The sequence below is a fragment of the Grammomys surdaster genome, unplaced genomic scaffold (genome assembly GCF_004785775.1).
Source record: "Grammomys surdaster isolate TR1022 unplaced genomic scaffold, NIH_TR_1.0 132, whole genome shotgun sequence".
Taxonomy (NCBI): Eukaryota; Metazoa; Chordata; class Mammalia; order Rodentia; family Muridae; genus Grammomys; species Grammomys surdaster.
Window position 1 is genome coordinate 5,111,569 of NW_021604590.1, and position 18,197 is coordinate 5,129,765.

At 43.2% G+C, this 18,197-nt stretch overlaps 1 protein-coding gene across 2 annotated transcripts in view; it reads left to right on the forward strand.

Moving 5' to 3' along the window:
* The window catches only part of Arhgap28 (Rho GTPase activating protein 28), a 153,768-nt gene that overhangs the window by 123,443 nt on the left and 12,128 nt on the right, over nucleotides 1-18,197 (forward strand). Inside the window, exons 7-14 of one of the 2 annotated variants that reach the window (XM_028762210.1) lie at nucleotides 880-1,022; nucleotides 1,859-2,024; nucleotides 2,124-2,215; nucleotides 6,052-6,129; nucleotides 10,489-10,651; nucleotides 13,310-13,392; nucleotides 16,335-16,532; nucleotides 17,174-17,287. In XM_028762210.1, the coding sequence (XP_028618043.1) occupies nucleotides 880-1,022; nucleotides 1,859-2,024; nucleotides 2,124-2,215; nucleotides 6,052-6,129; nucleotides 10,489-10,651; nucleotides 13,310-13,392; nucleotides 16,335-16,532; nucleotides 17,174-17,287 (1,037 nt within the window). The remainder of the gene's footprint in view (nucleotides 1-879; nucleotides 1,023-1,858; nucleotides 2,025-2,123; nucleotides 2,216-6,051; nucleotides 6,130-10,488; nucleotides 10,652-13,309; nucleotides 13,393-16,334; nucleotides 16,533-17,173; nucleotides 17,288-18,197) is intronic. The other variant, XM_028762211.1, reaches the window with a different exon arrangement.

Here is an 18,197-nt window from a genome sequence, read left to right on the forward strand (position 1 = left end):
CCTTCCTTCCTTCCTTCCTTCCTTCCTTCCTTCCTTCCTTCCTTCCTCTGCAGAGCACAAGCCTCTGCCGAAGTCAAGCATCCTGCCCCACCCTCCTTCTGCCATTTTCTAACTCCTCTGCAGCCCTTTACTGGGTTCCAGCTCATACTCAAAATTGTAAGGCATTCATTTAATCTCACTGATTAATTAATTCTGCTTTTTGCCATCCTGATCTCCTCGATATTTAGTCAGAAAAAGTGTTCTGTTTGTGATCAAATGATTCTTTACTTTGCACAAAAAAAAAAAAAGTTTGCTGGGCAGTGAAACAAAGTGTCACGTTGAAATCCAACATAGAAGTCAAGAGTTTTGTGTTGGACAAATGGTTTGGGCCAAGAAATCATTTGCCTTAATCCGCATCCAACTTGAGAAAGGCAGCTGTGGGACACTTCTGTCACATGACCCAGTCAGATGCTGTGTAATGTGCATCATGCAAAGCTAGGCAAATATCAAATTATAGAAATCCAGAATAAGTCCCCTGCATACCCAGCCGTGGAGTCCACACTGGATAATCTTAGAAAATGTTTGTGCTTGTGAGAGTAAAGGGGAGTTTTTTAACATCAGAGGAACTCAGAGATATGCGCTCTTCCAGGCTTAGCCTCTTTAATCCTTCAAAACATAACTTGCAAGAGTGTAAAATGTGAATAATTGGATTGGACAGTTGTTTCAGACACTGGTAGATATGTATCCATAGTGAAGATTAGGGCAACGCCATGTTACTCGGTGATCTAGGCTTTGTTCCCTAGATTTCAGTATCCCAGCATACCTTGTCAATATTGGTAGTTGATTTTTCGGCAGGTGGCTCAAGGATGTGTTACATTTCTTGTTTCTTGCTTTATTTAGATGGTGATTTTCTAGAGAAGAACATTCCACCAGAGGCTGAAGAGCTTTCCTTTGAGGTATCTTACTCAGAATTGGTGACAGAGACCCCAGACAGAAATAAATGGAAGAAGTCGGACATTAAGAAAGAAGACTATGTCTTAACTGTGAGTAACCCCTCTACGGTCAGTCCAATAACTTTCTGAGAAGGCTTCTGTGCCGACGTGAGGATTGTTTTTCTTTTCTCTATGTGTAAGGGAAGTGGGGAGGCCAGGCACCAGCACTGTGGTATCTCCTGGGATATGCCTAGATGTTTTGTGTGTACGTACCACACAGAATCCTGATTACAGGACAGTGGTGTGTATAGACCTTGTAGAAGGCAGCTGCTGGGCTGTGAGGATGGTGCAGTGGGTAAAAGCACTTGCCAGGAAAGCATCAGCACTTGAGTCTGGACCTCCGGTACCCACGTGAAGATGCTTCAAGATAGAATTCATTCGTGATCTCAGAGCTCCTTGCTGAGATGAGAGGCAGGGTTCAGAGGAGTTCAGGGTTCGGGGTCCCAAAGTTTATAGGCCAACTATGTCACATTCTCAGCAGCCAACAGGAAGGAGACCCTCTGTCAAGTAGGGTGAGAGGCAAGGACCAACTCTGATGCCTACATGCCTGCTACAGCAAGCCTTGCCTATGCTTACACATAGAAATGTGCACATATCACATACACAGAAACACAGAAAGAAGGAAAAGGAAGAGAAGGAAGAGGAGGCTTCTGTCACAGCTGCAGTTGGGCCTTGTCCATAACCTTGACAGCTATGCTATCTCATCTTCAGGGTGCCTCTAATTAGCATAGACTTGGTCTTCAGGTGTTCTTCTTAAAAGTCTCTTCACTGTCTCTGTGGCCCAGGGCACTCTTCATAAATATTTTTCCAATAGGTTTTGTTGCGTAAATTTAGAGTGTCCTGGTTTCATTTGATTTTTTTTTTTAAATCTTTGCTGTGTCTTTTAGAAATTTATTGTTCAGAAAACAAGATTTGGGTTGACTGAGACGGGGGACCTGTCTGCCGAAGACATGAAGAAAATCCGCCATCTCTCTCTCATTGAGCTGACGGCCTTCTTCGATGCTTTTGGGATACAACTGAAGAGAAACAAAACAGAGCGAGTGAGAGGCCGAGGTAACTAAGGGGCCAGGCTGCCTCAGCGCTGCCCTGAGACATGAGGACACATACCTGACCCTTGCGTTTTTCTTCTTCCCTTGGCTCTTTTCACTGCAGACAACGGGATTTTCGGAGTGCCACTGACAGTCCTCCTGGACAACGACCGGAAGAAGGACCCTGCAGTGAAAGTTCCCCTTGTGTTACAAAAAGTGAGTCCTGTGCAAAAGACCAGGGAAACAGTGAGCTCAGTGGGCACTTTCTCTTAGGAGTTAAAGATAGAGGAGCCTATTGAGGTCTGACCAATGCTTATCACAGAGGGTCGAGTTTCAGACACATGAACTTGGAGGGACAAGCCTCAGGAACCTTCTTACCTCAGGAGCTGTTGCTGTACGCTGTGGAAGCTTGTTACATTGTTCCTCCTTATGATGTCAGGGTGGACACAAGTGTCCTGTCTTCCAGTCCTTTTGTCAGATGCTACATCTGTAAATGCATGTGTTTACACAAATTTGCATGTATCTAGATAGATTTGCATGTGTTTACATGAATTTGCATGTGTTTACATGGATTTGCATGGGTTTATATGGATTGTTTTTTTTAATCAAGATACGGGTCTCACTATGTTGACCTAGCTATCCTGGAACTCACAGAGATCCTCCTGCCTCTGCCTACTAAGTGCTAGGATTAAAGGCATACCCACTATGTTTGGCTGTTTACATGTATTTTTGATTATTCTGTTTAAAGACATGATTGTTAATAGCCAATTTGCTTGTCAGGAGCCATAATGGGACAAGCTAATAATTAGCAGATGATCATCCTGAAATGGCTTGCCTTGGATTATTATATAATCTGCGACAGTGAGCTCTTATTCAGCAAGGCTGTAAGGGACTTATTTTAGGAAAGATTCCTGCTATTAATATGCTTTACCTATTATTATTATTAAACATATGTAACAATCACTAAGCAATAGCACACCCCTTTGGAGCAGATATCTGCAGACCCATGAAGATGTACTGTCTTGTAGTGATGCTATATAGACAAATAGATGACTTCTTAAGTCTTAATGATCCTATAAGAATTCCTAAAATTATATCAATGATTATTAAGCTCTTTTATAGTGGTACCGTTATTAGGTCCCTTTCTGACAGTCAAAACTGCAATGAGAACTCTGCCAGTCTCCCAAGTGTCATCAGGTTATTGCTCTTACATAGTAACCAGAGCACATTCCAAGAGGTTGTAAAACAATTAACCAAAGATCACTAATAGGGAACTAATGATTTATTGTAGGTGCTGGGACAGAAGATAAAATATTGCCTGGGTTTATCTATACAAAACTTAACTAATTTCTTAGTTATAGTTTTAAACCTTCAGTGAACCTGTGGAGCTAGACAAGTGATGGATGTTTAGCCAGATAATTACTCCTAATGGATATGCATGTAAACATTCTCTGTTGTAAACTTCTATTTCAATTTATGATTTGATTTTTGGTGTGAACTTGTGATGAACTTTGTAACATGTGATCATTTACTCAGAATGAGGTATAAGTACTGAAGACAAAGAGAGTAGTAGAGTAGTCATAGATGATGTAGAAGTAGTTGTTTGTCCCTTCCTTTCCTTTTCCCCTGCCTAGAATTTTCCCTTAGAACTTTTCCCTTATTAGAATTTTGTCGTTTTCCCCACTTAGGACCTTTCCACTTTTACCCTTAGATAGCTTTCATAGGAATCCTTTTACACTTAGTAATAAACTTTATAATAACTTCTCTAAGTGTTTTTTCTTCCTGTTAACTCAGGCTAGCAGGCCTAAGTTAGGGCCCAGCAGGTCCTGCTGAGAGAATACAAAAGCTATTTACTTAATCCTTTGCTGTTTTTGGGCTGAGGTGATAAGTGAAAGAGATGTATCAAAAGCTATATTTTTCAAATAGGTGTGTGCAATTACTTTATGGATTTTTAAAATTCAAATCAAGTTAATAAAGTATATATATAATTTAAATAAAATATATTGAGGTAGAAAATATATCGAACATTTAGATATCAGAGTGTATTAGTTTTCCAAATCTAATGTCAAATTTTAAGTACATATAATTGATAAAATGTAATTGTTTTCTTAAAACCTGGAAAGCCAAATTATTGTTATTATTACGTATTCACTTTACATTCTGTCACTGCCCCCCTTGAAGTCAGCCCCACCAACAATCCTTTCCTCCATCCCCCCTCCCCAAAGATTTTTTAAAATGACATATTAACTGCTGTATCTAGACATCTCTGTTATTGCTAAATAACTGGTTTACTTTTTTACAAATCTAGATTTCTTTTTAATTATGTGTCTTTGTCTCTGTGTGTGCATGCACACCTATGTGTGAGCCCCTGAGTGGATGAAAAGATGGATGGCATCAGATCCTCTGGTGCTGGTGCACAGGCAGTGGTCAGCCTCCCTGTGAGGATGCTGGCAGTTGAACTCAGGTCCTCTGCGTGAGCAGTGTCTGCTCGTAACCACTGAGCGGTCTCTCCAGTCCCACAGCTGATTTACTTTTAAGTTGTGCGTTTTTAAATATAGGTAGCAACTGAGCCGGCTTACTTAAGTCGGCACTTACTCAACAGTGACGCCCAGTGGCACACTTAACACCCCAGGTCTTTAATCACAAACCTTGCTAGATTTTAAGTTGCTTATAAACAACACATAAAACCCTGGCTGGGGAAACAGACTTGCTTTACCCACACTAACAGTTTTGTATCCACCCTCTTCTCCTCTTGTAAGTGGCTCTCGGGGCCCCAGCCTGAGCAGCTTCCTCAAGTCTGGTGATCAATTAGTTAGCCAGTGAAGGAGCAGTGAGCATGCGGTGACAGCCAAAAGATGCTGGCATCCTCTCTGTGTACAGGGGCCATCTGTGGTCTGTGGGGAGTCACCCCAGGGATAGGGCTGTACCAGTGATGGCATATCCTGTGTAGTCAGCATGGAGAGGCCCAAGGGGCAGTTTTTATCTCCTTGCAAACGCCGTAACTGTGGCAGAGGAGGATGTGCTAACGTCAGAGGTACACAGCGCATGCGCAGCAGCCAGTAGTCCTTGAGCTCATGCGCCAAGCCCGGAGTCCTTGTCACCCTGCTGCCCTTCCTCCTCGGAAATTAAAGCACAAATGATGTGTTTTGTCCTAAATGTCAAGGATGGATTTGGGGGAAATCAACCTTTAAAAACCCATGACAATTCAGAACAAGTTTATATGACATAGGTGCAAAACCCAGACCAGAACTTAGCAACAGTACTGAGCATGAGATGCCCATGAATACTAAATGAACTGTAGGCTTATATCACAGTCTTAACTCAGCAACTGGACAGGCAGCTATTCTGACTGCCGAGGTCAGCTGCCTCACTTAAGACAATCTGAGGCACTGTCCCTCAGCTGCTGCTTCCCCCATCCCTGAGGGAATCACACAACCCAGGCACCACAGTGTGCTGTTGCAGCTTCCTCTCGCCTTCTGAACTTAGGAAGCTCGCTTAACTTTTCCTGGCCTCAGTCTCCTTCAGTAGGGGTAAGAATAGCACGGGGTTGAGAGAATAGTAGGGAGGTCATCAACACTACCACCAAGTTCTTAGTCAGGTCCTTTGCAACCCATGAGGGTAGATTTCGATTTAAAGGTGGAGCGTATGCAGGGTAGTGTGGCTGTGGACACATGGTTGATTTAGCATTTGTTCCTACTGGTCGGTCTGCATAAAAGAATAATAAAAGATTCTAATCATCTTTGAAAGGGTCAAGTTGGAAGAATATCACAGTAGATAAGGCAACGTACCCAACAGAGTCGGGTAGGAGTTGATGTTGGGAAGTTATGGCACAGATCTAAATAATGGAGAATTCACTCGTTGATAAATCAGAGGCAGTGTTTGCCTTTTTGAGTAGTCATTAGCATTTCAGAAATTATTTGTGTATCAGGTTCATAGGCACAGTTATCAGTCCACCGATTATTTAGAATTATTTATTATTCTCATTATTATTATTAGAATCTTTGTTGTGCTACAGAGATACTTCCTTTGTGTAATTTATTGTTGATTTCTAGTTTTTTCAGAAAGTCGAGGAGTCAGGACTGGAATCCGAAGGAATCTTTCGACTCTCGGGATGTACTGCCAAAGTCAAGGTACTCAGCATTCTCTCTCTTCCTAGATAAAGACGCGAGCTAGTCTTGGTCAGTGTTCAATGACCGCTGGTGACCAATGAAACATTTATAAAATAAAGTTTTTGGTTGGGGCTTTTACAGTTTCAGAGGAGAGTCGGTTATCATCATGGCAGGGGGGCAGGGTGGAGACATGGCGATAACATGGGAACGTGGTGGCACTCAGGGTGTTGCAGCGGTGGTTGCTAAGAGCTTCATCCTGATCAGAAGGCAGAGAGTAGAGGAAAATGGGCCTAGCATGGGCTTTTGAAAACTCAAAGCCCACCCCCAGTGACATACTTCCTCCACCAAGACCACAGCTACTTCATGAGGCCACACCTCCTTCATAAAGCCACACCTTCTTCATAAAGCCACACCCACTTAAAGTCACAGCTACATCATAACGCCACGCCCACTAACCCGTCTTTAATTGTGCCACTTCCTGATGAGTAAGCGTTCAAATATATTAGCCTATGGGGGACGTTCTTACTTAAGCCACCATGCCCCAGTTCCAGTGAGCATTAGAAATCTACTCTTTGTGGCTGCTGTTGTTCCTGTGATAGTATCGCTTGCCTTGCCGTTATACTCTTCAGTACTTTGGGTTATATGTTTCTTCCGTGCTGCGATTCTTAGAACCTAGAAGAGTGAAACACTGCCATCAAAACTGTTGCTTGTCTTCAGTACGGAGTTTGAAACACCTGAACCTATTTAAGGGATCGACCGTTTCGGTGTGCCAAGCTTCTTTGGCCTTTGGAAGTCTTTAAACTCATCGGCTTTTACTTCCATTGCTAATTGCTCTCAGCTGAGATGCATTCCTAGGTTCTTCTTCCGGATTTCGTCTAAGAGTTCGTAGCAGTGCTCCTAACCGCCACAGTACTCACTCAGCTGTTCTGAAACCCTAGTCCATTTATGGTAATGTCAGCATCTACATAGAACCCCCCTGCAGCAATGTGAATCCTTTTGCTCTGCCTTCTTATACCACACAGAGGCAAGCTCTATAGATCAGTCAAGAGTCCTGGAAGAGAAAAACTTTTCTGGTAAATTTCTAGTAAAATATCTCTTTGTGCTTCCTTTTGGGCACACACAGTGAGGAGTCTGTGGACACCCAGTGATGGGCCTTGAAAAGAATGTGCAAGTGGTAGTGAAGAAATGATAGTGATAAGCCTGTGAAATGAATGTCACAGGGGTGGAGAGACATCCCTTCATTATTTCACTTAAGCACACACTCGGGAGAGTCTATTCCTATGAGAAGGGTTAGTAGAGATGTAGAAATACGCAGTATATTTCTTTTGAGTGGAAAGAAATCAAGTAGGCTGTGTCTATTCAGAGCAACAGTGGACTGGTTGGTGGTAGAAGAGAACTGGTAGAACATAGGCTATGGGGCAAGTTGTCACTTCCTTCCAACAGGGGAGCCTGATGCTGTGCAGAATGGGGCAAGCCTGGACCATCAGCCTGCTCAGCCATAGGCTAGCCCAGGTGCAGGGGCCTGACCAGCTGACAGAATAAGCCACCTGAACCACTTGTAAATGAACGTGACAAGTTCTCATTTGAAGGAATGTCTGAAGTTGGGCAGATCGGAAGTTATGATTCCTTTCAGCGAGGAGCCGGTTAAATACTAACACAGTTTCATTTGGAAGGCAGATAATGTCCCAGTGGATCCTGAAGTGAGCTTGTTTCAATTTATCATGTTCCGTACTTAGGCACGCCTCTGGGGAAAACATGCAGTAATGAGGATAAAATGTGGACTGCTTTGGTTGTCTGAAGTTATCAGCTGAGTCAGAGACTCGAAAGAGAGCCAAAGAGTCAGGCTTCCCCACCAGAATCAAACTCCATGCCTCTAAGCCTCTCTCTGTGCTGATCCACCATGAAGAGAAAAGTTTCTTATATGCCAAGTTTGACGTTAGAGTGGAAACTACTTTTCTTCACCTACCTTTTGTGTGAAAACTGCTAACCAAAAGCTGATCACCCTTCAGCGTGTTCACAGACACATACGTTCCCAAACTGAATTTAGGGCAGTCTTTTTCCCCTACCGGGTTTGATATTGTGTCAGCTGGTTTTTTCTGCCGCTTGTTAGTCCACAAATGGAATCCAGCTGTTTTCCTAGTTCAGGAAAGCAAGCATGGAAGAAATCTGAGCCAGTGAGCAGAAACTGAGGAAATGCTGTGGTGAGAGAGACAGTGATCATGATACATTTGCCTGAGCCTTCGCTTCTCCTTTGTTCAGACCTTCAGTACCTGTGCCTGTTTTCTGCTTTGTTTTCCTCATCCTCGAAGTACATTTCCTACAGAACACACTTGGGGAAAGACAGTTTTTAAAAGGCCATTATAATTATTCTTGATTTGAGCCAGGTAAATGACACAGACCATTTGGGGGATACTGTCATTGAGTGGTCCAGCCTTGGCTTTGCATTCTAGATGATTAGCAGGCCTGACAGAGACTCAGGCCTGAGAGGAAGCTGCTCACTTAGAGCCAAATGAGGGCATTGCTGCAAAGCCAGCTCCCAACTTTGAGACCCACAAATCATTTGGAACCAATTTAATGCTTTGGAATGCTCAGTGATTTTCTTTTCAAAACATCACAGAAATTTGAGCCAAACGCTGGGAAGTGTTTTATGGAGGAAGGCCGACTGTTTGACGTGTAAGCTCTCCTTTTCTCTGCTGCTAGTTGTTCTGAGGCCGGCTGTAGAGGCTTTGGGGTTATGTTACTTTGTGTATTGGTTTTTCTCCTGGAGCTAGTAGCTTCAGGCTAGGTCTTTGCACTTTTTGTGAAGATGCTTCAGAAATTGATGTAACCTTGTTTGTACTCCAAGGAGACTTAAGGATGTGACTTACACTCTGCCTGTGTTCTCCTTAATGGTAAACAAAAAACAAAACAAAACAAAAAGGTTTCTATTGACTGATAGATTGGTTGGTTGGTTGGATGGTTGGTTGATTGGTTGGTTGGTGGGTTAGTTGGTTGTTGGGTTGGTTGATTGGCTGGTTGGTTGGTGGGTTAGTTGGTTGTTGGGTTGGTTGATTGGCTGGTTGGTTGGTGGGTTAGTTGGTTGGTTTTTTTGAGACATAAACTTACCATTTGAACCCAGGCTGGCTGCACACTCATCAGTATCCTGCCCTGGCACCTAACTCAGCAGGCTTGACACAGATCTCAGTTTCACAGCCTCTGGGAGCCATGGAAGTACTTGTGTCCGGCATGTTAGTAAGCCAGTCTTGATGGGAGATGAACAAATTGGCTGTCCCTGTTCAAGGCTAAAAGTAGGCTTCTCTCAAGAATGAGGCAGAGGCTGTAAAAAGCGAAAGGCTACCCAAGTCTCATCTAAGTGTCCCTTTAGAGCAGTGGGTATCAGTCAGGGAGGTGACTCCAGCTGCCTATTGTTTGAGGTAAACCCTCAAGGCCAAAGGCATGGTAGAAAATTAGTTTAACTGTAGTAAAGAAGATTAAAGAATGGTTGGCACTGATAAACAGATGAATCAATAATGTAAACTTTTTCAAGTGGTAGCTTCAGGTGAGTGGAAGTTACAGAGAGGGCCTGATGCTTTAACACAAGCTGTTTGCATAGTGCATTGGAGCAAAGGCTTGGGCAGGCACACCAACATGTGGAAGACATGTGTGTGTGTGTGTGTGTGTGTGTGTGTTGGCAGAGAGTCACCATACCTGTTGTTCCAGGAAAGTCATTCTTCTGCCTGCACGCTGCAGCGAAGTCAGCGTTACTTTATTGAGGGCATTTCTCATTCCACACGTGAAAGAGCAGAGAGGCATGTGCTCATGGCCTGACTTAGGAACAGAAGGGAGGGTAGCAGGAAGGTTATGACAACGGGAAAATGGCAGTTTTGTCAAAACTGAGCAAAGAATTTATCATGCGGGGACTGTGCTATCTGACCAAAACCACAGGAGTGAAGCTACAGACTCAGTAAGGAGGTTTTACATTTGTGAAAAATTAGCCAATTGTTTCAAGATTATTACTGTTTTCAGGATACCTATGGAAATGCTTTTAAAAATTAATTCCTGCCGGGCGGTGGTGGCGCACGCCTTTAGTCCCAGCACTTGGGAGGCAGAGGCAGGCGGATCTCTGAGTTCAAGAGTTCGAGGCTAGCCTGGTCTACAGAGTGAGTTCCAGGACAGCCAGGGCTACACAGAGAAACCCTGTCTCGAAAAAACCAAAAAAAAAAAAAATTAATTCCCAAATAGCCATTCCAACTCAATCATGTGGAAAGGTTAGGGTTAAGCAAGTTAACTTTATCTGTCAAGTTGCAAAAAAAAAAAAAAAAAAAGTTTGTGTAATGATGGTGGGAAAGAGGCCATGATGTCCAGCCTCCCTGACTACCAACCAACTGCTTTGCTTTGCAGCAGTACCGTGAAGAACTGGATGCCAGGTTCAACACTGACAAGTTCAAGTGGGACAAGATGTGTCACAGAGAAGCTGCGGTCATGTTGAAAGCATTCTTCAGAGAACTGCCCACCTCTCTCTTCCCTGTCGAGTATATACCCGCCTTCATCTCTCTGATAGAAAGTAGGTGAAGAAGTTAAATGTGATTAAATATACTTAGACATAAGATGACACAGCGTGCAAGCTGCAGGGATGCCCCGTGAAGTGCGGTTACGCTGTGCTGACTGCTGGTTCCTGTGGACCCTAGGGTGGAATACCATTTATGGTAGTCCTGGGTTTGCATAGCTAAATCAGGTCGTTCTTCCTAACTTATTAATTTGCTGAGGAAGAAACCTTTCGATTTTAAGGAGACTGTAGTTTTTTTTCACTTCTGGAATTTCCAGTTGATGCTTTTAAATATTTTAATTTGCTTGTTGACAGGCTCTGTATCTTTATTCATTGTACATATGTTCTTTCACACTGTTTGCATGTCCGCTAGTTCCAGCCCCTGGGTCATCTCATGATCTGGGTCTTCTTCGAGAATGGGTAAATAGTACTCTTCTTACTTTGTAGGTGAAGTTTTTTTAGATTCTGTTCTGGATGATGTGTTTGGCTGAGGTGTTTAAATAGGTCATTTGCTTGGCAAGACCAAAGCTGCCACCAATCATTGGTACAGTGACTCAGCATTCAATCTGTGTGTGTGCGTGTTTGTATATGTATGTGTATGTGAATGTGTGTATTTGTGTCTGTGTGAGTGTGTGCTGTGAGAGTGTATGAGCTTGTGAGTGTGTGAGTGTATCAGTGTATGTGAGTGTGAGTATGTATTTGTGAGTGTATGTGACTGTATGTGTATGTGAAGAGTATGTGAGTGTGCTGTGTGTAAATGTGTGAGTGTGTGTTGTGTGTCTTTGTGAGTGTGTGACTGTGTGTGAGTGTGTATAAGTGTGTATATTTGTGTCTGAGTGTGAGTGTATAACTGAGTGTATGTGTAAATATGTGTGAGTGTGTGTTGTATGTGAGAATCTGTGTGTGTGACTGTGTATCTGTGTGAGTATATATTTGTGTGTGTGTATGTGTGTGTGTTGGAACTACCTTCTTCATACTACATGGAATTCAGAGAGTACAGATTATTTACCACTCATATATAGTTACCACTTCTTTTCAGTCTTGGCCTCCAAATTGCTGGTTCTCTTAAAGGACTAGATAGTTTGTCAATCAGGAGGAAGAAGGCGCCATGCTAGGATGCATTAAATAAACTAGCCACAAACTGCTAATGAGACAGTGTATGGCCAAGTTCCATCAGTAAAATGAAAATGGAACATTTGCCAAATCAGACTTTTAATTGAGACAGGAACAGATTCTCTGAAGTGGAAAGAGATGCCATACCTGCATTTCTGCACACCTACACACCTGCATGCCTACATGCCTGCACACCTACACACCTGCACGCCTGCACGCCTATACACCTGTGTGCCTTCATGCTTGCACCTGCATGTCTTGTCTTTCCATATGAGATATTCTGGGATTGATCACATCTGATGACGAGGCTCTTGGCCTCCAATTTGTGTAGCAAAAGAATGTATTGGACATGTTCTTCCTAGGTCCTGGTATATACACATGCTCATATCAATGTATATTAGCCTTTACAATATTAACTAAGCCTATGGCATGTTCTTTTTTAAAAACTTTGGCATGGCTTCCTAAAGTCCAAGTGCATAAAGCTGAGACAGTGTGATCAGAACTATGAGTGTACCTCGCCTGTTCCCACACAGAGGTATACACATATCACTAGTCCCCCCCACTCCAGCACACACACACACACACACACACACACATACACAATGTACACACACACATGTACACAGGCATACACTTCCACTGCTGCAATAAGTTCTCACTTGTGGTTTCCTTTACTATGCTGCCCAGTGCATAGTAAACAACCGATGGTCTCCAGCCAGACTGTGAAGGGATCATAAAGGTAGCCTTCAGCTTGAGAACGCCCCAGGACTCCAGAGCCCATGCTTCTCCAGACACTCTTCACCGGTAGACCATTTGGAAGAGATACAGAGAGGAAAACCACTTTAAATTTTCAGCATGGATAGCTGTACATTATCCTGTGTGAATGCACACCATAAGTGTGAAGCCAACCCTCTGGCACCATCTTGTGGCATTAGCGAATAACAACACTCTCCAAAACTTCCCCAAATGTCTATGAGACATTTATAGATAATAAATAGCACTGGTCATATAAGCAATGTGCCCACACGTACAATGATGACTGACTTGAACATTGTGTGTGTATTAACTTGTGTAATCCTCATGCCAGCCCTGTATATATGCAAAAAGGGTGAATGCCTTAGTACTAAGCGCAAGATTTGAACCTATGAACATATGTCCTCAATACTAAGTGCGGGATTGGATTTGAACCTGGCTCTTAGTGGCCATTGGCTGCTGTATCCTTGAGTGCAATGCTTACTTGCTCTTGAATTGAGCCTTGTCCCCGGTTCATAGAGTAAGGCCAGGTCCGTGGACACACCCTGAAAAGGAAACTGTCCTATAAATCTACAATTATTTAAAGGATCTTTTTGGCTACCTGCCTATAAACAGGCATCCTGGGATTGAAAGGGAGGTGACAGACTGGGACTCATGTCCAAATGAACAAATTAACATTGTTGAGCTCAAAAGCTGGGTCCTTCCCACTAAGCTGTCAGAGCCCTCCTGCGCAACCAGATGTTCGCATGACTGCTGTCAGAACGCATCAGTGTGGTTTCAAGCGTGTGATTATTTCTGTCTTCTTGTTAGGAGGGCCTGACATCAAAGTGCAATTTCAAGCCTTGCACCTCATGGTCATGGCCCTGCCTGACGCCAACAGGGACACAGCCCAGGTAAGTGGGGTTCACCTAGGGGAAGCAGAAGTGGGGTGGTTCATATAGCTATCCGCATGATGCAGCTCCCACTGCCTTGCATGCTCCCCGCACTGTTGTCCAAAGATAGACACAAAGGATGGAGATTCTAGAACTCTTTCTGAACATCAACATTTAGTTCCCTTGGTGCAGTTGAGGGATGCTGAGTGTCTAAACAGATGCCAGGATTAAGTGTGGGGAAAAGAAGAGGGAAAGAGGAGAGGCTTACACAGACCAGGATCTGAAATACTTGGGAACAGTTAATACCTTATAAGAATACAATTCTATCTGGAACTCACTCCAGCCTGATGGGGGAATAATTCTTAACAAGCCTTTGAGGAAGGCATCTGAGACCATCAGACTGTGAGATTTCTAAAATATTCCCTTTTTAGAACATATACAGAAAATATAATTTAAATAGTTCTAGGCTTTAGGAGTTTAGAAATCACCTGGTAGGGTCTGGATATTTTTCAGGATAGGAAAAAAGAAGCCCAGAGAAGCGACTTCTCTGATGACCGGTGATAGAGTGTCTGGTACACTTGAATCCGTGGTTTCTCTTCCCTGCCTTCCCTAACTTTCAGATCAATTTCTTGGTTGTGTGCTATAAAATGAGAGATTCTCTCTTGCAATTTTGATGATGAGTATGTTCTTAGAAAGCTGGTATACGCAGAGCAGGCCCTTGGGCCTCCCGAAATAAATCTGAAGTAAGATGAGCTGAAAGAATTTTAATTTTAAGGGCAGTCAAAAGAATGCAGAAAATGGAGAGGTCAGGTTGTTTTCTCTCTGGATGCTTTTTTTGGGAGGTTAGGTCAGGGGGTTTCTAAGAGTGAAAGCACTTGGGTAAGTTAAAAAAAAAAGAAAAACAACCATGTTGCACCTGCCCGTAGCCCTAGCCCTGGGAGTCTGAGGCAAGAGGATTGTTGAGTGTTCAAGGCCAGTGTGTACTTGCATAATGAGACCTGGTTATCTAGCTTGCTCCCAAAGATAAAATACAGCATTATCTTACATCCTCAGTGCAAGGGTGGGGCCAGCAAACCAAAGGAATGTCAGTGTTTAGTATCATTCAGTGTTTACCCAAAAGTTACAGATCTTAATTTGTTTCTGGTGTCACCTAAACAATGTTATTTTATTGCAAAACTCCATCTGATTTCAGATGTCTCAGTCAAGATGGCCATCCTTCCCTATGCACAAAGATGGAAAAATGAACAAGTAATTCCGTACACCTCTAGTGTGACATCTCAGGAGAAGCCCATGGGATGATGCACACTTACACACACAGCGTAGTGTGGAATCTCAGAGAAAGCCCTGGGGATGTGCACTACACACACACACACACACACACAAAGAGAGAGAGAGAGAGAGAGAGAGAGAGAGAGAGAGAGAGAGAGAGAGAGAGAGAGAACAGTCTTTGTCTTTCCATTCTAATATGTCAGAGCTCAGATTGAAGCTGCTGGCTTATAAGGAAAGCAGAAACACAGCTGGAGAATATACTTCCTTGTTTCAGATGCTTGGTGCCCCCACTTAACCGACTGATGATGGATGGACACTTGATTCCATTCATCTCCAACCCGATCTCCTGCCTGTACAATCACTATAATAGTGTCTACTATGTAGAGTTTAAGCAGATAGTAATTTGAAAAAAAATAGTATCAATTACTGAGAATAATGTCTGAATTATAGATTCACAAGTAAAGGTAAGCTATTACAAAAGGCATGTTAAACACGTCCTAATCAATGAGACTTTGGTACAGCCGGAAGGATGGCTCCATCAATACAATGCTCCTGATGAAATCCTGAGAGCATGAGTTCCGATCCCCTCCAACCATGGGAAAGCCCAAGTGGCATCGTGTATCTGTAATCTCACCACTGTGGGCACACAGTCGAGCTGAATTATCAAGCTTCATCTTCCATGAGACACTCTGTCTCAAAACAAAAGAAGTTGGCTACTCTTCAATCCCCAGATCCCAGACAGGAGAGGATAGACTCCTAAGAGTTGTTCTCTGCTCTCCACAGATGTATACACACATGCATGTGTACACACACACACACACACACACACACACACACACACACAGTGGTAGAATCCAGACTTGAGAAAGCAAAGAGTTCCCTCTGTGCATTCTAGCCTCTTGGTGAAGTGCCAATGGTTCTTGTAGGGGCCGGATCATGGTAATTTAGTGCACTTTGCAAATTACCAAGTTTCTTTATCTTTTTCTTTTAATGCTTGCAAAAGCTTGCATATAAATATTTGCTATTCTAGGTAGAGATTTTATAATTAAAAAGCAGTCAAAAGAACCAGGCTTCATGATGCATGCATGTAAGGTCAGCACTTAGGAAGCTGAGGCAGGAGAATCACAAAGTTGGAGGCCAGTATTAACAACAAGCATGCAAAAAACTTCAGAAAGATGACCTGTCTAAAGTCATGTTTTGAAACATTTGCCTTCCTTTGCACTTGGGGTGAGGGAGGAGAGGCTCCTGTTGCTTAAATGTTTTTTTTTTTTTTTATTTCTCAAGGAAACAGTAAGTTGCTATTGGGCTTTCAGTAGAGGGCATTTTTACTTAAAGAATTCTTTTCCTTCCTTCATGACAAAATTGCATTTATTTTGTTTGAGCTGCAGTGTTTTCCTCTCCCCGTTGATGTTTAATTTCAATATTTGTCAAGCTTGTTTAGGATTAAAAAGAAAGTCTATTATCTGTAGATTCCACAGTAATAAACCTGTAAGAAGGGAAGTATTTTATGAAGCAGACACTTGAATTAACTGCTCATGTTTCTGCTTCTAAGCAATTTAAGGGAACATAGGACACATTTGCTCATCTTTGCCTTCTGTTACTTTGCTAGCAACACAGTGAAGGGCTGTAGGGATACACGGTCACCATCAGAGGGGCCCTTCAGTGCTTCACAGGGTTCTCCTGTCTCTTGTTAGGCTCTGATGACATTCTTCAATAAAGTGATCGCCAATGAATCCAAGAACCGCATGAGCCTGTGGAACATTTCCACAGTGATGGCGCCCAACCTGTTCTTCAGCAGAAGTAAGCACTCTGACTATGAGGAACTGCTGCTGGCCAACACTGCAGCCCACATCATTCGCCTGATGCTGAAGTACCAGAAAATTCTGTGGAAAGTGAGTAAGACTCCGATGGTTGTCCAATGTCCCTGTGAAAGACACCAGCTGCAGGGAGATGTGAGCACTCAGGAGCAAGCAACTCCTGGAGACAGAAAGAAGTGGAAATGTTAGAAAAATAATTCACGGTTGTAGTGTCCATGTGCAGTCAGCCTTCCCCATCAACGGGTTCTTCAGTTCTGGATTTAACCAAGTGTAACTTCAAAGAGCCTCCCAAATTGTATTTATGTACCAAACTCTCTTGCCACCCGTCCCTAAAAAGCACAATAAAACAGTGTCTTATACTGCATTTGCATCGGATCAACCATTGTGAATCATTAAAAGTTGATTTTAAGTATAGAGGAGGATCCCTGCAGGTTATATGCAAACGCTATACCATGGTCTAGCATCCAAGGTTTGAGAATCCAAAGGGATCCTAGAACCAGCTCCTCTTGGAGCCCAGGGGACAGCAGAACACTCTGTAGACATGTCCAAAGCATGTTTTCTTTTCTAAACTGAAACCCTCCTCATTTTTCCAATCTCAACGACAAATGTCACAGCTCCTGGTTCCAGGACATTGAGGGCTGAAGCGACGTTTCCTTTCCATATCCAAAGGCTAAATCTACTGGGTGCTTCCACTCAAGGGTTTCTTTCTTCTCCAGGTCCCATCTTTCTTGATCACTCAAGTAAGAAGGATGAATGAAGCCACCATGATGTTGAAGAAGCAGCTCCCGAGTGTGAAGAAGCTGCTTAGAAGGAAGACCCTGGAGCGGGAGGTGAGCGCATCACTGGGGCAAAGGGGAGATCTCGGTAGGGCCTCCAGCAGGCTGCCATCTCACTGCAGGGCCTCAGCAGGCTGCTATCTCAGCTTTCAATTCTCAAAGGAGGGTGGAGTCAACACCACCACACAGATATTATGGAAAGTCCCAATAAACAGAGCACCAGGGGCTTTCTGTTGTGCTGAGTTACATGCTTTGGGGTCAGAGTCCTTGAAATGACAGTCTCACAAAGACTGTTTGGTATTCCACGGATGACTTGTTAGAACGCTCTTTTAGTGGTTTACAGGCAGGCAGATTGTCAGGCTCCTGGGTTTGAACACTTGATACTTGGCTGGTGGCTGTTTGGGAATGTTGTTGTACTTTTAGGAGGTAGAGACCCCCTGGAGGAAGTGGGTTACTGAGGATGAGGGTCCCAGTGGACTTATTGCCTGTTACCACACCTCCTCTCCACTCTGCTTCCTGGCTGCAATGTGAACTGCCAGGTCCCTGCTGCTGCCACCCTGCCCTTCCTGCCGTGGGGCATGTATGCCTGTGGAGCCATAAGCCAAAATGAGCCCCTTCTCCCTTCAGCCATTCAGTCACGGTATTCTGCAGCAGCAAGAACATACCTATGGCAGTGTATCAGATAAGTAGGAAAAGAGATTTCTTTGATGGTCAACAAATGAAATAGATAATTGTCATTTTTTAAAAAAATTTTAAACTCATAGCATTCTCAGAGATTTTGTATCCAGCATATTTATTTATGTGGAAATATTTTTCAAAATAATTATGTTGCTTTAATTAAATGTGGGGGTGGCAGTGTATTGATTCTAGGCATTGGTTTTATTCAACTCTGAGAGAGTGGAAAATCTTATAACTTATTTTGCCAAGAAAGAAAGGAAGGAAGGAGGGAAGAAAGGGAGGGAAG